General features: G+C 32.6%; 3 protein-coding genes across 3 annotated transcripts; 1 reads left to right on the forward strand and 2 right to left on the reverse strand.

Moving 5' to 3' along the window:
- Positions 1–10,175: 10,175 nt before the first annotated feature.
- MONOS_11652 (uncharacterized protein) lies at positions 10,176–10,667 on the reverse strand (the record flags this gene model as incomplete). The annotated part of the gene is made up of 1 exon (XM_067864203.1): positions 10,176–10,667. One exon carries the CDS (start codon positions 10,665–10,667, stop codon positions 10,176–10,178), a length of 492 nt encoding a protein of 163 aa, XP_067736153.1.
- A 1,392-nt stretch (positions 10,668–12,059) lies between these two features.
- On the forward strand, positions 12,060–14,479 carry MONOS_11651 (uncharacterized protein; the record flags this gene model as incomplete). The annotated part of the gene is made up of 5 exons (XM_067864202.1): positions 12,060–12,399; positions 12,445–12,584; positions 12,687–12,796; positions 12,920–13,427; positions 13,622–14,479. The coding sequence occupies 5 exons, from the start codon at positions 12,060–12,062 to the stop codon at positions 14,477–14,479; spliced, it is 1,956 nt and encodes a 651-aa protein (XP_067736154.1).
- Positions 14,480–14,705: 226 nt separating this feature from the next.
- Positions 14,706–14,988, reverse strand: MONOS_11650 (uncharacterized protein; the record flags this gene model as incomplete). The annotated part of the gene is made up of 2 exons (XM_067864201.1): positions 14,706–14,885; positions 14,950–14,988. The coding sequence occupies 2 exons, from the start codon at positions 14,986–14,988 to the stop codon at positions 14,706–14,708; spliced, it is 219 nt and encodes a 72-aa protein (XP_067736155.1).
- Between the last annotated feature and the right edge of the window lie 7,547 nt (positions 14,989–22,535).

Here is a 22,535-nt window from a genome sequence, read left to right on the forward strand (position 1 = left end):
AAACAGCATCGATACGTGGGTAAAAATAAATATTTGTGACAACATTTAAAGTCTCCCCTCCTGATGTCTTTGTTTGAACCAGCGTCAGCACTGAATAATAACCAAGTGTAGTGCTTCTCAAACACATTCTTTCCAGCTCCGCTGGTCTTAACGCTCCAAAAATCATAGTGAGGATGAGGGCTCTTCTTTGGAGTATTTGTGGGTCAATGGATCTCTTTGTGGCTTCAGCCCATTTCGTGATGATTGTCAAGTCCCACATCGATTTGTATCGTTTGCCATTTCTCGTCTTATCTCCCACATAAGTCTTTAGAAATATTTCTGTGTCTTTCACATCAATCTTAGTCTCTCTGAATAGATTTATAGAATCCAGTACTTTCCGAACTGTCTGATTAATCACTCCACTTTAAAGATTCGTATTCGACAGGTTCTCAATAAATCTTGCCACAATTCACTTGGCGTCTTTTGTTGTGAGGGGGGTCAGTGCCATCCATGCTTTCTCTATCCAAAAATTGCTTAAATCTTCGCAGCGCTCTCCACGTATCTCTTTCACTCTTTTGATTTCTAAGTATTGCTGCTGCTATATCCTTTGCTCCAATGAATTCTCCCCACGCTATAAAGAGTTGACTTTCTTGGGTATTTTCCTCTCCAGCATAACGCTCATAACATCTCCTGGGGGTAACTTCCAGCCTAACCTTCTCATCTCTTTTGAGGTCAATCCAATGTTTCTCAAAAACGGACTGGCACAATCTCGTTTTTGAACAATTCTTTTTTTTTCTTCCTATTCAAAAAGGATGGTTTTCAAATAGTTCCGCAGGACACCGGTGCAATCGGGTTTGCAATTATATAAAGTCTTTTCGGTGCGATTGTGAGTAATATCTCTGTAACATTTTCCAATCTCAGTGCATGGTCCTGTTTCTTCTTAGTCCGGCTGAGTGTGTCTATCAGCTTTTAAGCTGAGATATGCGGAGTCTTCTCCGAGTTTCATCACGCTGCACTTTGTGGCTTTTTTCTGTATCCGCCTCTCGCGGTCTTCCGAAGTCTCATTCTCTGTCTTTTCCTCGCGTTTTTTCGCAGATTTTATTTCTTCCATTTTCTCGCGAAATTTCGCGGTTGCGATATCTTCACCTATCTCGCGAAAGTGTAATGTTTCTTTCCGTATTATCAAATCGCAATTTCTCTCAATTTCTTTCTCTCCTTATCTCGCAGTAAACTCAACTCTCTCTTCATATTAACTCTTTCGATCTTCAGAGGTTTGTTACTCCAATAATCTCGCGACAATACATGGATCTTTTTCCTCTCTCAGTCCCGCTTTATTTCGTGGTTTCACATTGGTGATAACTTCTCTTTTAATGAATCGTATCATTTCTAATTATAAATTTATGATATTTCACTTTTTCAGTTTTGATATTGTGTCAAAATGCAGCATGTCTATATGGGATATTATTTTTGAGATAATATAATTGTTCATCGATACAAAAAAGCTGAGTAAAGCTGTTTTAAATCCGTTTCTGCAAAAATAATTCTCTACAGCTCATTTTTTATAAGAATTCTCAAGTTCAAATGAAATAATAGAAAATATTCGATTCTAAAAAATTAGTTGAAAATGATCAATATGAAACATAATAAAATGATTTTGCTATCGAAATTTTCGAAATTTTTTTCTGAAACAAAACACAACTTAAACGCGAGTCAGCATATTTTTTTTGTTTTTAAAAAAGAATGATAAAAATTATGCTGAATATCTATTACCAATTTCAGTGATTTGAATGATTAACTTTGTGATTCATGCACAGAAAAAGCATGCAGAAATGATCATTTTATTACTAACCGGAAAAAAGTTCAATTATATCCGTGTTAAAGCAAGATATTCGGGTTTGCTTATTGTTCCAAGTTTTTTTTAACAATAATAACTTTTTGTTTTTAACTGTTAAAAAACCTTATTGCTTCTGAAGAACTCAAAAGGTAATCATTCGATTTTAACGATGATAATCCTTTCACGTGTTGTTTATTTCTTTTGCACAACATCTTTGCTATTCGAACAACATCAATTAACATTCATCGCTTATTGAGAATTTTTCGAATCGTTTTTTTATCCCATGAGAAATCGCAATCATCATCGATGATATGAGACAACGAAGATTTGTCTTTATTGATCACATACTGATGATGTTTCAAATAGGTGAATAATTGATCAAAAAAATCGAAGAAATGTTGACATTGCCAATATGTTCATTTAAAAAAAACTCACAAATGCTTTTCAGAGATTCACTCACAAACATCGACAGACTGTGAAAAGTCCTATAAATGAAGCAGCTGTTCAACTTTTATAATCAGTCCTTTGCACACAAATGAACTCGTATTTTTCATTTGATATGTTTCAGAAAATTTCGATAGAAAAGAACTGAAACTGCACATTCTGAATATCAATTTCTTTTCACAAAATTATATTGCAATTATGCAATCTTTTTTTTTTATTTTGTCAACCTTCAATCTGTCCAAAGAAAAACAATATTCACAAATAGAAATCCATTTTTCATTTTGAAATAAAAGCGAACAAACACATAAATGGAAACAATCAGAAAAAGATAGCTCTTATTCAAAAAACAAACAAAAAAGCCAACGAATAATCTGTAAAAAAATCACCACCAATAAATATTCGATAAATCAACGAAAAAACAAAACGATAAATCAAAGTTTTAATTTCATAATCAACTCTTATAAATAAGATGATTAAAAAAACTAATAAAACAAGACATGCAAACTAATGGAGATCACAAAAAAAAAGCCATGACATATCGATTAATAATTAAAAAAACCAACATCACTTCAACAAAAAAAGAAAACTCATTTATGAAGCAGCAATAAAGATTCCAATCCATCAGGTTTGACGAATTCGAAAATTAAAGTAAAAAGAAGATTATGCAAATAAATCACAAAGAATCGAAAATAATCACAAAATTAAAAGTGAAATTTGTTCAGAAGTTCTGTGCCATTGCTCTTATCAAAATTTTGATCGAAAATGCTCACTTCTTTCAGCTCAAAAAAATTAAATTCAAAATTTTAAAATAAAAAATAAAAAATAAAAAATAAAAAATAAAAAAATAAAAAAATAAAAAAATAAAAAATAAAAAATAAAAAATAAAAAATAAAAAATAAATGAGATTTAATGATTGAATATAGCGTACAATTAATTATGCACCTGGGAGGCAACACGACATATCCAAGTCCGGACAGTTAAGCAGTTAACTTAAAAGTCTATTTCATGTTGTCTTGTCCAATGATATTCGAAAGAATAATGGATGAGCTTGCATAACTTATGCACTTAAAGGATAATGTTTCCATGCACCTGGGAGACATTGCAACGTATCCAGGTCCGGATAGAAAAGTTAAAAACAATTCTATCAAATTCGCAAAGTCTTGTCCAGCTTTCTCCCTATGAAAACTGGCTAAGCATGCATGAAAACACACATTGTTTTTAGTTATTTTTTAAAAAATGAATAAGAATTGTTAAAAGATAAAGAAAAATCTGAGCTTTTAAGAAGTGAAGATCTTCTTTCAAGATTTTGAATAGATTGTTGCGGCAAAAAAGGTTGAACAAACTCACATTCTGGTTTTGATGTTATTTGAATTCTTGCGATTTTTTCGATATTCTCCTTCTTCACTTTCCCCTCCAAATTTATCAATGCCTGCTGTGAAAGAAATCCTACCGCTGAGCCACAAATGATATCTCCTGTTTTCTCGAAGTAAAGATAGTCTCTCATATTTGCAATCGAAAGAGATGGCCAAGTTGTTTGCTGAGTCGGAATATATTCTTCAAAATACCGTTCGTGAATTTCAATTGATCCATTTTTCAAATTCGAAGATTTCTGGTGATGGTATTCTTCAGATGATACAGTTGATTTGTTTGTATGCGTTTTAAGAAATTCTATCATATCTTCTAATGATTCAATATTTTCCGTTGTAATATTGGACTTAATTGCATTGACAAGAACACCAAATTCGCTGTCGCAGATGTCCCTGCCATGATGTTCGCAGAAAAAGTTTAAAATGCATTTCTTTTTCTTTTAAAGGGAAGATTTGTTGGATAAAATGAAGTGCAGCTCATATCGATTTCGATTGTGTGGACCTGCATCACAAAAGAATTTGAATGTTTTGGTGTTACGATAACACGATCTACTCAGAACAGATGTTAAACACTGAATAACGAATCTAAAATCATTTGAGAGGCAGCGAGAAAGAAAGTTGTAGGTTCTTTTGTAGGTGATCGAGTTAGTGCGTTGAAATGAAATGACTGTGAAATGAGAAAGTTGTTTGTATGTGAAAAATTCTTGTTGCAATTGATCTTTTCGAAGTGGAATTCTCCATTTTTCCTTAAAGTCAAAAACACACAGAACTTCATTTTCCTTCAAAGATGAAAGTGTATCGGAATAGTGCTTGCGCTGCATTTCTGCAATAGCGCGATGACGTCCAAGAAGAGATATCAGTTTTTCTTTTTCTTCATGGAATTTATTTCCTATCATTGGTTGATCTTTTCTGCTCTGAAGTTGCTCAAGTTTATTGCATAATCCGCACATATCACTTCGACGCTTGGCTCTGCTGAACTGAACCGTAAGCTTATAGAAATATGAAAGGGAAATTTTGATATTCGTTTCCCTCACAAAATCCTCCCAAAGTTTTGTCTTTGGTTTGTCTATTAGTCTTTTTTCATTCGGTGAAAAAATCTTGTATTTTGACTGATATTCATTAAGTTCACTTGAGACATCATGTGTTTTATTATTCAATGCACAAGAAAACTGTTCGCTCATTGTTCTTTGTTCAATTCCCTTCACAACTGATTTGCTTAATGTGTGGCATGTGAAATCTTGATTTATTCGTTTGTGTTTTTCAATTCCTTCATTAACAAATGAGAAATCACTGTGTTCATCAATTTTGACGTAGTATGTCAGTGAAAATAGACAATTTTTGTTATTCAAATATTGCCAAAAACTATCTCATTTCTGAAAACATAAAGGATGAACACTCTTGTCGTTGCATAAACAGAAAGGACATTTGAATGCTTTCGGATTTCTTGCTACAGAGACAAAATGTCCAAGAGAATCATTAAGCTTGGTGTGCAAAACTTGTCCCACAAAAACATATGCTGAGTGAAATTGCTTCTCAGATAATTTTTTTTTCAAATATTCGTCAGAACTGGAAATATTGCAAGTTGAAAAAGCCAAGACGTTATCATCTTCTTTCTGATAAACAGCAAATTGAAGTGGTGGAGGACATAATGATTTTGTTTCACATTCATGACTCAATATTAAACAATCAGGAAATTGATCAATAGATGCAAGACGTTCTGAGTGGCAGTGTCTCTTGCAGTTTTCACAATATACTCTATTGTTGAACGTCAATGTTTCAGTTCTGAAAAATTGATTCAATCAAGATACAACATCATTTGAATTAATAGGGAAGAATAGTTGGTTTGCTTCTGTTTTGTGAACTCCATGGCATTGTTGGCATTTTGTGCGATATTCAATTCGATTCATAAACTTGTGTTTGATTGATGAATTTTTATCGATAAATGTGTTCAGGACCCATTGGTTTGCTTCAAATGCAGATTGTTGTTGGCGATGTTGCAACCCGTTTTCCCTTTCAAATTGATCAATTAATAGATGGGACCAAGATTTCGGATTAGTAGTTGCATCAAAAATTTTTTTGAATATGTTCAAAAATTGACTTGATAAACTGAAATCTTTTTCTTGATGAAAAAAAAGTGTCTTGTTGAATAATGAAACAGACGCAAGGCATTGCAAGATACTTGCCAAGAAGCATGTGTTATCAAGATTATCCAATCCTTTCCTTTTTAATTCAATGCTGCTCAGGTTTTCTCCTGTTTCTGTTTCACAATGATTTGCTTGTGGGCAATGGTCTATGCCTGAACATTGTATATTTTCTGAAAGCAAGGGGGATACAACAGAGTCAACTCTATCCAATTGTCCTGGTTTTATTGAATGAAGGATTTTTTCCGTTGTATTTATCAATGTTGGATTGCACAGGAAATGCGGAACATTTCTCGATTCTTTCGAAACTTTCCCCATTTCAGTAAAATCAGTGCACAGAAATATCTCTTTCCCGCCGAAAGTTTGCTGGCTTTGAATAAATTCACATTTATTCAGCTCGATCGATGTTTCTGGTTTATCATGCGATTATATCGATTTAAACGTGTTGATGGAAATTATTGAAGGCGAATTTGGATAAACAATTGGTTGAGTCGAATTGGGATCGCATTCGCTCTTTTTGCACAGAGAATTGGGATTTGTTGAACTTTTCTTCTGAAATTGTGCTTTGTTGGTTTTTGAAGTGTTTCTTTTCAATTTCCCACTGTTGCGTCTATGATTTCCGAGTCTGACAGAATTTGGTTTGGAATTATCCTTTGTTTCAGATATTTCTTTATATCTTAATCTTTTGTCTGCAGAAACATTATTTAAAGTTTCTTCCATGTTGTTAATAGCGGATTTGTTGTGAAAGGTTTGATGCGATTTTTCAGTTATTATTATATCATCCCATTCTCGTTCTTCAAATAAACTGATATCCATTATCTTTTTTTTGGATTGTTTTAATTTTCCAAATGTTGAAGATGAAGGAGAAGAATGTTCCAGTAACCAACTGTATCCTTTAATCCATTCGCTTTGTGAAAGACCTAAAAAAATTCACATGAGTTTTTAAAAATAATGAAAATTATGAAAATAATGAATTTTATATAAAACTTAACCTTTTTTGCATGAAGGTGTTGAAGGTTTTTGAGGAGTAATAATATCACCTCGATTTTTCTGTAACGTCTGCTTTGCATGGTTTATTTTTCCTTGTGTTATGTTGTAATTGTAAGATAACAAAATCTTTGGAGAAGAATGACGAGACAAGGCTTGAAGCATCATTGTCTGTGTATGAGTAGGTGTAGTGTTGTATACGATCGATAAATCATGCAAAAGTTCGTCATATGACTCTGACATAAAAAAAAAAAGCATTTTCATAATTTTTTTTCCAAATCAAAAAAAAGTATTAACAATTATTTTGTCAATCTTTACAAATTTAAAAAGAAAGAGCAAACCGTTTATTGATTTTTTAACATTTTTAACAAACGGTTCTGCTTCTTTATGGTGCAGAAACAAATACGTCAAAACTTGCTCCAGAGATTCACCACAAGTTTTCTTCATGGAATCAAGCAACTTTGAAGCATGAACAGAAATAGTAGATTTGCTATTTATCTGATTCGACATGATTGTGATGAAGAAAACAATGAAAGACCAAAATGATCCAAAAAAAATAATTTGGAAAATTTTCGAAGAGAATTTATTAATAGTTATAATAAATCCGTAAAGACAAAATTCATAATGATATAATATTAGATAAATGTTCTTCAACTGCTTCATTATTGCTTCTCTTTTTCAATTCATCTTCTTTGTATTGATTTCTCACAAATTCATCCAAATGGAATCATTTTCTGTGAATACTCCACGTTTTTTTAACATTTCTATTTCTTTTATTCATGATTATATCTTTCAACATAACACTCATTTTAACAATTATTTCGTTTTTTCTATTGCAGAAAAATACTTAAGAATGAAAATAAAGAACCTTTTAAGCTTTTGAAATGAATAAGAATGACTTGCAGCGGATATTTGCCTATCAGCTTATTCAAAGAACCCATTTCTCAGGAGATTAATCAATGATTATGATTAACAACAACAATTCCAATTGATATATCGATGTATGATTCTAAAAAAAATGTTGAAAAAAAAACAACTTCGAGTGAAAGTGAGTATTCAGTGCATAGCATCAAAAATGTTTCTTTTATCGATAAAGACACAGCCATTTATTGTTTCGCGTTCATATGCTTTTTGCCTTTAGCTTCTGCATTCTGCTTTTTCTTTTCTTCTTTCTTTTCCTCTTCCTTCTTTGCATAATTCTTTTTCTTTACATCTTCACTTTTGTAAATATCTTGTTTTAATTCTTGTTTTTTTTCCTTCGTTTCCATTGTCACTTTAAGTATTTCTTTCTTTCATTTTTTTAACATTTTCCTTTTCTGTATATGATGTATATTCTTCTCCTTCAGATGCATTTCAGCTCAGAGTGCATTTACAGATGTCTCAGAAGCTATAGGAGTGATGCCGTATGCAATCGAATCCACTTTTCTAAATGAAACAATAATAATATCCTTTAGAGAAAGAATCTTGAGCATTGGCAGAATAAAAAGCTGAAGTTCATTGAGCGGATCAGATGGTAGTTCGGAAGATGAAAAAGAAAGCTCATAGGAAGTTGAAGTAGTAGGTGAGTATTTTTATTGGCACCAGTTTTTTTATTGGCACCAAAAATTATTTTCATTATCTTCATTTCATTAAAGCTCATAAATCTGTTTCATAACTTAAGAACAATAAACAAATAAAAATTAAGCTATACGTCAAATATTTGTTTAAAAAACTTTCTCAGAAAAACGATCTAATAATTATTAACTTTCATATTTCGATCAATATTTCGCTCGTATTTTCTTGACTGATTGCTGTTGCGAGTTTTTATCACGGAATTCACAAAAACAATTGTATTTTCCGTATTTGTTTCTTATTCGTTATATTTTGAACTATTTATTTAAGTGTATTTTTGCATTTCACCACTTTTGTTTAAACATGCAAAATCACGTGAATGTGTATGTTTTGGAAAAAAATGTCTAAAGAAATTGATAAAATAATCTTTATTGAATATTGTACATGTTTTGAAAATAAAATTTAATTCAAAATTAAAAAGAAATCAAAGGATCATGTTTTTTAAAGAATAGCATTTATTTAAGTTATTACAAATTGGCAATTATCAAATATCAAGAACTTAGTTCTAAATACACCTTTTATATATTTTCAACTTCATGTAAATTAATAAAACACACACATTCACGTGATTTTGCATGTTTAAACAAAAGTGGTGAAATGCAAAAATACACTTAAATAAATAGTTCAAAATATAACGAATAAGAAACAAATACGGAAAATACAATTGTTTTTGTGAATTCCGTGATAAAAACTCGCAACAGCAATCAGTCAAGAAAATACGAGCGAAATATTGATCGAAATATGAAAGTTAATAATTATTAGATCGTTTTTCTGAGAAAGTTTTTTAAACAAATATTTGACGTATAGCTTAATTTTTATTTGTTTATTGTTCTTAAGTTATGAAACAGATTTATGAGCTTTAATGAAATGAAGATAATGAAAATAATTTTTGGTGCCAATAAAAAAACTGGTGCCAATAAAAATACTCACCTAAAAAGAGAAGAAAAAGAAAAGAAGAAAATTGTTCATATTCTTCATCAACTTTCCTCATCAGTACTTTTTCATTATTCACCTTCAACCTCACTCCGCATCCACCTTTCTGAAGAAATTTGGTGCATCTTCTCTTCACTTGTATCCTCTCACATGCCTTTAAAGCTTCTCACCTTCAGCTGCTCTGCCTTCTCCAGCACCAGTTACAGGATCTCCAGTGTATCCTCAGTAGAATCGTTCACCTCTACATGAATGTTTGAATGGAGAATGCTTTTCATGAGGCTCTGAAGTTAGTAACTTTATTGGACTGTTTATTACCAGAAATAAAATTCAAAATTTAATAAAAAACAAAAAATTCAGATCAAAAAAAATAGAAAACATTTATTATCATTGGCTTCCGAAATCTTTTCAAATGGAAATTAAAAAAAATAAAATATTTGCTTAAAAATTGCTTACGAACAAAATAACGAGAACAATTGTATTGTGGCAAAAACAGTTCAGGAAATGCAGCCAATGTTGTTTATGTGGACACAGAACCAATGAATCTTCCAACAAATCTTGCACTATTCTGAGTGCTTTCAAATTATTATCCACAGAATGGCTGATCAAAATGGCAATCTGAAAAAGGATGTTTCCATTTATACGTCTCTGCTTATCATCCCTTCGTTTTGACCCAAGACTCAGTATCTCTTTAACGATCTCTGAGAAGCGTATTTGACAGTCAATCACCAGAGCAAATGGCCAGCAGAACGAGTTGTGTGACATGGTCATTTCGTTGGAGATGCGCGTGGAACGTGCGAGCTCCAGGATGCAGGTTGATGTTGACTCAACCTCGTTGTCGAACAACATATTGGAGAGAAAATCATGAAAAGATGAAATCGGTTAAGGCGAAGAAAACGAAAACGACTGTGGGAATTGTGGTTGTGGTTGGAAAATACCACTGAAGGAGATGGTGGTGGCAATTGTGCCATTTCCTGTGACTCTTGTATTTGGAGCACGAAACATGAGTGTCTGAGCTGGAGTGAAAGTGGAGATGAGGAGGGTGAGGGAGGCATCATCGAAGGGAGCAATGAAGCTGTTGAGGACATACTCCACTGTAGCGCATGGGCTTTGCTGTGTTTTGCCACATGCATCTGCATCACTTCCACCATTTGAAACTATTTTGTTCTGGTTGATGATTGAAAGCCAGTCATTATACACAGCATTATCAGCTTGTCCATTATTCCACACTCTTTTTGTTGGAGTTTTTGAACCGCATTGCTGGAATGGAGACTGAGTTATGGCATTGCCACTGAAGAACACGTCATTCCCTCTGCTATTTGCAGCTGTATTTCCATCGAAGAAACAGAACGTGATGAATTTTATTCCATTCATCAATGGAAATGACACTTCCGTAAAAATTCCAGCTCCACCACGTGTTGTTGAATTTGTCAATTTATTATTGATGAATAGGCACTCACTGATTGAAAACTAAGTTGGATTGTTTTGTGGGGGCCAATTGAATGTTAGAGCACCAGTTGAATCGTTTCCAGCATTTGCGATGCACTTGTATTTAAAAAACAAGAATTGAAAATTTGTATAATCATTTCCGAGACCAAAATGCCAACCAGTTCCGCACCAGTTTGTTATTGAACAGCTCTCCACTCTGTTGTCTAAAAACGAATAAACAGAAGATGATTGTCTTCCATCAATGTTAATTGCTCCTCCCTGCTTCGCTTGACAACTTGTGAAATTGGATTTTGCGAAATTGACATTTTGCAAATATCTGCAAAATAATGCTCCTCCATGATCACCAGTTGAACAATTGCGAAAAGAACAAGATGCTATTGTGAGATTTGCGTTTGTGCAGTTAACTATCAGTGCACCTCCCCAGGCACTTCAGCTATTTGAATTATCCCATTCGCACCACTCAAATTTATGGCTGCTCTCATCTAACGAAGTCAGTCTTCCTGGTCTCTTTCTATCAGTTTCAGTTCCTACATGCACCTCTGCAGCATTTGATAAAGATATTGTTTGGTGGAGGAAAGAAACATTGAAGGCAGAGAGAGAAGTGGCAGGGCTGTTGATGTTGGGGAGGATAGCGCCATCGATGGGGTTGTGAGTGTGTTTGAAGATGGATGAGTGGATGGAAAGAGATGAGTGAAGGGAGAAGGAGGGTATTGAATTGGTGTTGGTTGAAGTGAACCTGAAATTTGATTTTACAAAAACAAAAGTACTTTTTTAACTGTAATCTGGTCTCAATTTGCATGAAATGCCTTTTGATTATTCTAGCTTTGTTCATTTTTATGACGGTTGTTGAAACGATAAGTTAGAAAAAGAATTCTTTTTTATCAATAAAAATTTTCAATTATTATAATTCAGATTTATTAAAAAAGAGTGTCACAAAATTTTTTCTTTTCTTTTTGTTTCTGAATGTTTTATATTTTTAAATAACTTCATTGCACTTTGTTAAAAAAAGATATCTTAATTAAAAAATGTTCAGTCAGACGATAATACCAAAATAATATTAAGTACCATTATTTATGTATATTTCACACTTTTTTTGTATCCAAAGAATTTTTAGATAAGCCCTTTCGTGAAATGACCGTTATTTGCTGAAAACGTAAGTCTTTTATTTGTTTTCAATTCCTATAACTGAATACATTTGTTTTCTTGTTGTTGATGTCTCATATGATGTTTTTTTCTTTTTTCCCCTTTTTGGTGGATATAATGCAAAACAATATTTTTATCAAAAATTCTTTTAACGAATTTTGAAGATAATGCGCAATGCCAAAGCCGCGTAGAAAATATGATCATCGTTTGAAAGAAGGAAGCCACGAGCGGGAAAGAGATTCAGGGATTTATTGGTGCATAAATTCGGGACAGCCTTTCAAAGAGATTTTTCCACTGAGCTTAAAGCTTCATTATCTGCGAGTGAAGCAAAACTTGAAAGTGGAGCCGAAGCTTGAGTTGACGAAGAAAGATATTTCGGATGATATTTCCTGGCTTGTGACAAGTGGCGGGGGTTTTAGCAGCAGAGAAGAAGGACTCCGAACATGGAAGATTAATGGGATATTTCCCACAGTTTTAGGGGGGTCGTCGTCTGCCGGAGGAGGCAAAATCGAAAGTTTGTGAAATTGATTATGAAATGTTTGATTCGAACCAATTACAGATTATCTTGTCTTTCTTCCTCAGCTCATGCAAGTTATTGGAATCTGCGAGTCTGTTTCGATGACACTCACGAATCATTTTTTGGAGAGCTATTCGGATTACAACATTCGTTTTCTGAGCCATCAATTGGAGTTATTGCATGTATGATGAGATTATTTTTTAAAAAAAAGTTTTTAAGAACTTCCATTTTGACTATTATTTTGTGTTTATGTGTGCGCTTGCTGTTTGTACTGTTTTGTCCAGATGAATTTGAAAACATGCGCTCCTTCGTTTTGCTCTGAATTGGAAGGACGCTTCAAACTATTTCTTGGTGCTTATGACAATTACCCCGTGGATAGAGAAAAATTGAAGTGGTTTGTGCTTTTGCCTTTTTATTTAAAATGATATCTTTGTTGACTCGTTTGTTATTTCTGTTGCTATTTTCTGTATTTCTACGGTACTTCGTAAACAACATGCTTTTCACTTCATCAACACAGGCTTCAATCATTTGTTGGGCGTGTTCTTTCTGGCTTCTTCAGCCTTGCAGGTGCTCGGCATGCTGTGTCATCAGCCTCTTTGCAACCGATCGGATCAGAGGCTCCAGCAATCCCCATTGCAGAGCGAGAGAGGCGGTTTATTGAGTCGCTGGGGAAGCAGCAGGAAACACAAACAGCCAATTATCCCCGCTTTCCAGCACAAATTCCTACTAAGTTATCACTCCCTTATGCAGCATGCTCTCCTCCCTTCCCATCTGCACAGCCTCGCTCTGATTGCATGGGCAGCTCATTGGCTGGACAAGACAAGACAGACACTTCTCTTTCAGCTGCCAGAGATGGAATATCTGACTCTGTCCAGATCCCGCAGATTCCTCTGTCTTCAAACAGATCGTCATGTTCCTCTCCCTCTTCTTCTTCTTCTTCTTCGAATTCTTCTTCCCATCCTCCTCCTTTTTCATTATTCTCATCATCATCATCGCTATCAATGCATTCTGCAGCTTCGCTGGGTGTGTGTTTGAACTGTTTTCCTCTTCCCCAGAGGCGCATTCCGCTCTGCCTCGGCACTTCGTACGGCTTCCTCGCTCCGGCTGTGCTAAACAGGGTGAATGAGGCGAATGGGCATCGAATGAGAAATGGCAGTGGAAGAGGGAAGGAGCTTCAAGACACATTGCGTTCATCAGCTCACTTTATCACACCATTAAGAAACGAATAGAGAGAGGAGTGCGAGTTCAAATGGAAGAGGCAAAGGCGAAGACGAAGACGAAGGAGAATGGCGAGTTTTGCACATCGCAAATTGATGCATTCGACACAAGACTTCCACAGGCAGTAACAGAAAGGAGAAGGGGAAGAGAAGGAGGAGGTGATGATGAAGATTATCAGCAGCAGACATTTCACTCGTTCGACAGCACACTCTCCTCTTCCCAGCTGCACACTCAAAACATTACGGCTTCTTCGACATTTGCTTCTCCTCCTTTTTCTCCCTTGTCACACTCCCAATTATATGCCACTTCTATTTTTGTTGGATCCCCGCCGAAGATTCTCAGACATTCATCTCCTTCAATTTCTTCTCCTTCTTCTATTTCTTCCTTCTCGCTGCCACCTCTTGTGACTGTGAAGATCCCTCTTGCGATTCTCTGGAAGAGCAGATTAAGCAATGCAGGCGTGTTTGCAAGCAGCAGCGTGTCAGCGACGAGGGATGTGTTTGAGCCACAGAGCATCCCTTTGAACTATGCAGTGTATGCGGCTAGCCAGGGGATTCGGGTTGGCGGTGAGAAGGAGGGGAAGGGAGAGAAGAAGGATGAGAAGAGGAATGCAAATGAGTTTGTGAGTGATAAAGATGAAAAGGAATCGTTGTGTCTGACAGATAAATACATCGATAATGAGAAAGATGAAGAAGAAGAAGAAGAAGAAGGATTTGTCAAAGATATTAGAAAGGCTCAGAAAGAAAGAGGAGCAAAAGAGAAGAAGAAAACAACAAAAGAGAAGAATAAGCCTGTAACGATTCTGACCACTTTTTGCTTTGATTTTCTGCCTGAAATCAAAAATCGAAGAAGGATTTAGCAGCACATTAACGAACACGATCACTTTCTCAACATTTCCATCTGCAAACACATCAACTTCATTCACTTCATCATTTCACACTTCTTCTTTCTCTCCTTCTTCTTTCTCTCCTTCTTCTCATTTGAATTCCTCCACCACATCACAGCCTTCTTCCCACTTGCATTCTTCATCTGCCACACAATCAAATGATTCTCAGCTTTCTTCTTCCATTTCATCTTTGTTCGCTTCATCCTTCTCTTCCTCCTCTTCCTCCTCCTCTTCCTCCTCCTCTTCCTCCTCCTCTTCCTCCTCCTCTTCCTCCTCCTCTTCCTCCTCCTCTTCCTCCTCCTCTTCCTCCTCCTCCTCCTCCTCCTTTGCTCGCCTCATAACTCACACAGCAGACAATGAACTTAATATGAAGGCAAATCTGTTTCAAGAGGAGATTAACAAGCAATTGGAGTTATCGAGGAATATAACGAGAAGAATGACACAGAAAGTGCTGGAGAGGAATCAAGCCACTTCTGAGACATTTTCAAAAGGAGAATGTTTAAGAAACAGAGTTGAAATGGAACGAAGATGTGGAGAGGATGGAAAAGGAAGCGGAAAGAACAAGTGATGAAAAGAATAAAGAGAGAAAATACTTGTTCGAATCATTTTTATTCATCGATTATTGATTTTCTCGTATTTTATTCAACGTTTGATGAAGCAACTGAATCGAAAAGAAAGGACTGATCTTTTTTTATGATATTTCAGTTGAAGAAAAAAATAAAGTGAAAAAAACCAACTTCTTACATAATTTTAAAGTTATTTAATCTGTTTATTGAAACAATCTTTTAAGCAAACTGTTTCAATAAATTTTTTCAAAGTGTTCTTTATTTATTAGGATAGTTTGGCAAGTTGAGAAATTTGATATTTATTTTTCACAGCTTAATTTTTTATTATTCACATTTTTTTTCCTTGATCAGTTAATACATTTTTCGCTGAAAACATAAACAGGTATGTTTTTTATATTTTTATGAACAAAACAAACAATGTTGTGATTATTTAAGCTATGTTCTTTTAAAAAATCGATATTTATAAGATGATCTTAAGTTCCACAATTATATTTAATATTTCATTTTTTGATCTTTTTTTATGATGTCAAAAAAAATCACCCATATTTCCTTTGTAAAAGCTTATCGATTTTCTGAACTTTCTTTCTCTATTATCATCTCGCTGCGAAGCACGGTTCTCCGCTCTATCTCTTCTCATAGTTTCGGTATTGAACGCGGTTTCTCTCTCCTCTCTTGGTCTCGTGGCAAAGCGCAGCTCTCTCTTCTCTCTTTGTCTTGCAATAAAATTTGAATATATATATGGGTGATTATTTTTGAAATCATATTTTTTCAAACAAAATTTTCGGATTGATAATTTTGTTTTTGATTTTTGTTAATGGACACACAAAAGTTACGACTCCAATTCAACACATTTCTGATCTTCTTTTTCATTTTCCATTAACTTTTGAATCAATTGAAAAACATTTTCTATTTCAATCTTTTTGTTTGGAAAATATCAATGAATTTTCGTAATAATCAACACCACGAAAAAAGTTATGATTTCAAAAATAATCACCCATATATATATAATGATAACGGTGTATAAACAAAATTTTATATATGGGTCAGTTATTTTGAAAAGTCGCAGAAGATCAAAAATATGTCCCATCGCAGTTAATTTAAAAACACTCCGTTTCCATTATTTATCAAAAATAATCATTACATATGGGGCATAATTTTTAATTTTGTGAAAAAAACATTGATTTGTTCCATACACGAACTGCTTTCATTAATTGATGTGTATGTCATTTTAATGAATTCTATTTTTTTGAACATGCATCCATAATATTCTTTTGTTCATCGATTTATAAAAGAATTCAATATTTAAGGATATAACAAAAATAAACATTCAAAGAATATGAAAAGTGTCAATTTGTTCATGCAGTAACACGTATATACAGAAAAGACATGTTTAACCATCGTCTGGGAAGCAATAGAAGATTTGACTTTATTTGTTTGCAATTTAAGGAAACTGCATATTATAGAAACTGACAAATTAATTGAATACAGAGATATGTTATTTTCATTGAATGAAACAGTCACAACCTCTGTCTTTTATGTTGAATCCATTTTCGAAGTATTTTTCATAGTTGTTTTTGTATCGCGCAGCTGAGAACGTTTGTGTTTATTTCTGTTTGTATTTTCCTTTTACAAACTTATCCCAACAATTGCTTTAAGTTGACTAGGTTTTTAACATAACTCACATCTAACAAGCAAAATAAACTGTTCTATATCTTTTTATTTGTTCAATAATTAAAAAGTCATTTTGAATGATATTCAAACAAGAAGAAAAAGAAACAAAAAAGTCTAGAGCTCAATAATAATATCATCTTTCATGTTTTTGTTTAATCATTATATAACATTAAAATAATAAAGAAAATAGAAAAACGATCATGTGCTTTTAAAATTTTGACTTGATATAAAAAAGATGGAGACAGAAAACAAGAACATTTCATTATCACAAGAAAATTATTAATTGTCGATTATAGAATGTTTGTTGAGAATGTTTTGACTGATGATTCTTAAGTTTATGGACAATTAAATAAAATTTCTTCTGAGAATTAACTTTGATTGACAAAAGAAATGAACTTGTGCATGGACAGCAAACTTGCAGAGATACAGAAAATGAATACTCAATGCTCTAATTGTTTGACAACTTGTATTATGAAGACATGATTTTTTTGGAAGGAAAAAACTTCAAAAACCACCTTCAACAGAAAAGACGGAGATTCAGATGCTTCTTGAAGCTCTCACTTCACAAATCATTTTAATGCTTCTTTTGGACGGATCAAGATTTTTGGTTTCCTCGGCAATTTAAATTTCACTTGATTAAGAAAGTTAATAATGAATACTGTGAAATTCACCTCTCCTCTGTAACTCTTATTTAAAGTTCACTTGGATAATTTTTTCGACAGCTGAAAATGAAGCAAAAGCCATTTATGAAGCTCCTGTATAAAAATAATAAAGAGATACTCAAATAGTATTATGATTCATTTTCTGAAGATTTATTTGGACGGGCTCAATCTTTCTTTGAAAAACCACAATCATGTTCATTAACATTGCAAGCATCATTCGAACACAAAGACAAATGAGTATTAATTGTTGGAGTCCAAAATTGTTTGAATCAATTCTCACTCCTTTAATCAATGTTGCAAAAAAAAGAAAGCACTTATAAACAGTCGTTCATTAAAGCAACTCAATAACTGGTCTGTGTGTTTGATTTTCTCCGATAGTAATTTTTTCATTATCAATTTTTCTTTATTCATTGGTCAATTATTTTTCAGAAAAATACCACTGAATGATATCTATTATGATTTCAACAGACTTATCCAGGTCAAATGATCATTCGAATCTGATATTTATGAGGAACAATGAAATTGACATGTTTTATTATGTGTTTGTCCATATATATGAACAGATAATTGTAAAAAATTCTTATCATCAATGTATTGAAACAAAGACAATATTTATTCTTGAAGATTCAATCTGTTATTGATGTATGTGCAAATTTTTGTAGCTTATTGTTAATTTCTCATTTTTTTCGATTGAAGATCTTATATTAGAATTGTTCCTTGTTGTTTGCAACTACGCATACGTGAGCGATTGATCGTTCAAATGACAGCGATGAGAAAAGAAGAAAAGTTCGGAGATTCAGATATCGAAAGAAATATATTTCAGTGATTAATTGTGACTATAAAAATCGGATTGTTGTTGTATGTTGTTTTTATTAATATCTTATAGGTTGAGTTGAATGGGGTTTTTCATCAAAGTTGATAACATCACTATCACTGTTTTATTCAGATAAAAGTTCTTTTTTTCAGTCTGCAATATGTAAGTTTCGTTATTTAGAGTATTTCTAACTCAGTCATCCTATGAATATCATTTGTTTTCCATTGCATTCACTCTCGCAAAAATAACAGAATATTTCAAGAAAATGCATTTGATTATAATTTCATTTGAAATATACCATTATAGATACATGATAAACACTAATAAAAAAAACGTGTATTCCGACAGGCCTCGCTCAACAAAAAGCAGGCATGCCGCACAGCTGTCAAAAGCTTTGAACGACATGGATTCGGAGGACCCGGAGGGACGCTTAATTCACTTCATCCATCATAGCAAACCTGGTAAATCCTTTCGGGAAGAAATTGAAAGCAATTACAATTGTGTGAACATTAATTCAAATTGTTGTATTATAATAATAAAATCACTTCTTTGTTTATCTGGATATATTAATGTTTCTGATGTTGCTGAACAGCAAAAATAAACAAACTTCTGGAAAATCTTTCGCGGGTCCTTTCTGTTCTGAATAGGCATGAAAGGGTTTTGGTTCTCGGTTGTGTGTCAAACATTTTCCCCATTGGAAAACTGGAGAAGAGTGATTGGAATGTAACAAAAAGCGAATTCTATTACTCCCAAAAAGCTTGGAAAGATTTTTTAGTGGAAAAAACAGTTTCTTCAAACGAACAAAAAAATGATAATTGCTCCAATTTGAAATGTTTGTCTTTTCCATTTTTTCGTTAATGATAGTTTTCTTGTTTTTTCTGTCACCAAATAAAGCAAGCCAATTTAATATGGCAGAATCCTGGATGTTGTGCCACAGTTCTTGTAGCTGTGAAAACGGAAGAAAACGAAAAAAATGTTTGCTCATATGCATTTTTCTGATCAATTTGGAATTTTATCAATATCGTTTTTTTAATCACTGCCTTTGATCAAAAACATTTTTGTATTAACTATTTCAGCTGTGAAAAAAAACCCTCAGCACAACAATCTGAACGAATCTCAGTCTTGCATTATTACAAATGTGTGCGAAAATGATGCGAACTCAAAAAATCAACATGCAGTTGATGTTGATCGAAAAGAAGTCGTCAAAACTTCCTCTCGATCTGAATTTGAAAAGAAAAAAGAAATGAAAATTATAAAAGATAAAAAAAAAGAAAAAGTTTTTTCTCCGACAGAGAAAAGACTGATAGAAAAAACAAAAAAGAATTTGTATTCTGAAATGACGAATGAATTGAAAATCAAAATGGCTTATTCTACGTTTTGTAAAAAAACAAAGAATTTTAAAAAAGCCAAGAAAAGGACTGATCTTTGTGATATTTGTGAGAGAGGGAATTTTTTGGAGAGGAAAGAGAAAGAATTGATGAAAAAGAATAAGAAATTAAATGATGATGAAAAGGAAGAAATAGAATTAATTGAAAACCATAGAAAAATGGCAAAATGCCAGCGTGATTATTTTTATCACGTAAAAAATAATATGAAACAAAATGAAGTATCCATCATAATGGACTTCAAAGAGAATTGGGCTTTGCCCATTACAAGAAACGAAACTTGTAAAAATTTTTATGAAAAAAAAAAATTTCACACTTGTGTTTTGTTGTTTATAAAGTTAATAAATTATTTAAACTTGAAAAATTTTGTTTTAATTTCTTTTCAGAAATTTTATCTCATGATTTTCGATTTGTGTTAGAATCTTTAAAGCAATTATTAAAATTCGATGTTTTCAATGATGTTTCTTCTTTTCATTTCTTTTGTGATAATGGTCCCCATTTTAGGAACTCACATATATTACACTTTTTATTGTCTAATTCATCTCCAATTTTTTTCAAAAAAATTTGTTCTTTGTCATTTTTCGCAGAGCACCACGGGAAAAGTGAGTGCGATAGTGAATTTGGGCATTTAACTCGTTTAATTAATAATAATTTAAATGATAATGTTTTATTGACGATTGATGATTTAATTAATTTTTTCGATTCTGATTGCAATTCAAAATATTATGTTAATAATTTTATTAATTTTAATATTGATAATATTTCTTTTTCTGATAGTGATACACAGATATCAATGAATGAACAAGATATTCCAACAATTACTCCTGATTTGTCTTTTAATACCAACGGACAAAGAGAAAATGAAACGAAACATATATTTTTGAAGTTTGTCTAAGTTTTCTTTAATTTGATCAACATTATTTTTTCTAATAAATATAAATCTTTATTTTAATATTAAATTTGATAAATCTTAATAAATCTGAAAGACACGAAATAGAAGCAGACAATATCTGGGGTGAATTAATCATCTCTGGAATGAAGAAATATTTATTTTTCACAAAGAAAAATGGAAAAATATTGTCTTCTCCTCTTAGCAGTATTGATTCTCAGAATTATGTAGAAATAAATTATAGAGAAAGAAAAAGAAAAACCGAAAAGGAAAGGAAAGTTTATTTGGGTAATGGAAAGACCGAAAATTCTTTTAATATTGAAATGGATAAAAGTATTGGAAAAAGCGTGAAGAAAACAATAAAAGATAGAATGAATTATTTGAAAACTTTTAATTATGATTCAACATTATTTAATAATACTTTTTTTTCTGATGACTCTTTAATAGGAAAAGATTCAAACTGCTCCATTGAAAGCGAATCAGGTATGTTAGGTATGCAAGAAATAAACATTTCTCCAAAGAATTGCTCAATTCATTTTCAAACCATAAATAATTATTCACGTTTCAATTCTTTTAATTTCGATGGCTCTGAAGGTCATAATTATTCTTCAAATTTGTCTGATTTTTTTATTAATTCTAATTCAGCAATTGACAGCAACTCCACAATGGAGGAAGATTTCAAAATATTTATTTCTTTTTTTTATAAAGTCCATTTTTTGAAGTCTTGCTTATCCAATGATAACTGTTTTTTTCAGTTTGAGGACTAAACTGAATCCTTCCTATTTTTATTCAAATTTTTTTGGATAAGAGTTTGCAGGCCTTGGGTCCAGATTCAGTTTCCCAGGAGACTTTCAAAAAATGGACCGCATAAAAAAATATATGTGAACAATTTCACATTATGCCAAAACTAAGTGAATACACTATAATATTTATCATTATAATTAATTGTTTTTTTTTATGATCTAAATTTTTTCATTTTTTTTTTTATTTTCGATTTTTATTTAATTATTATTGTATTTTCTTTTACGATTTTCTTTATGATTTATTAATTGATTTTTTTTCTTTATTTATTAATATCATTCTATTCATTATGCGTAATATTATGGGTGGAACAAAAGTCAGAAAGAGCGAAATACTGTCCCATATAATAAATGTTTGTTTACCAATGAAAAACCAATCTATACTGAAAATAATTGATGTATAAATATTTTTATGATATTATTTTCCAGATCAATTTAAGATTTGATTTTTTCGTGAAAATGCACTTGTTGTTTTTCATTTGATTTGCTCTTTTGCAACACATTTCTGGTCTAATCGATTTCAAGAGTTTTCAAATTGAAAAAATCAGTTTGATTTCTCAAACATTTAATTGAATATTTATTGTGTTTATCTTCACTCGAAAAGAGCGATTGCATTGAGACTGGATGGATCAAGCTGCCATTTCATATTCACCATTCAATTGTTGTTGTTACATGTGTGGATGAGGATTTATCTTCATATTAATTCAATTTTTCAATTGCGAAACATTGATTAATTCCTGCAGTTAATCCACCAGTAAACTTCAAACAGAGTGTGTCCAAATTAAATTCTTATTTCTGGCAGAAGCGAATAGCTTCGAAACATTTTTAAAAATGTCAGATTTATCTCTTTAATTGAAAAGAAACCAAACTTCAAAGATGCATATGCATATGGACTGAATGAAAGCCATCCTTGCGGCATCAGCATTCATTGTTTTACACAACTGATAACAGACTTTATCACAAATGTTGAAGAATTTTCTGGAACGAATATCGAAACGAATAGTTTTGATTGTGGAATCAACATTTTTACTGTTTATGGCTAAAGCGATTTGAGCACGACAATGCAGACAAAATTAGAGGCAACCGGATTGTCTCTTTTTTCAGTCTCCACAGGCTGATTGACTGCCAGAGACTTTGTTCTTGTGCATCACTCTGTTTATTCAAATTATCGAGTCTCGAGGCTGTTTAAGATCACAGGAATAGGAGAGATATTTATAAGTTGGCTGAACATATCCACTGGAA

Source organism: Monocercomonoides exilis (assembly GCF_001643675.1).
Source record: "Monocercomonoides exilis strain PA203 chromosome Unknown scaffold1-2713096, whole genome shotgun sequence".
Taxonomy (NCBI): Eukaryota; Preaxostyla; order Oxymonadida; family Polymastigidae; genus Monocercomonoides; species Monocercomonoides exilis.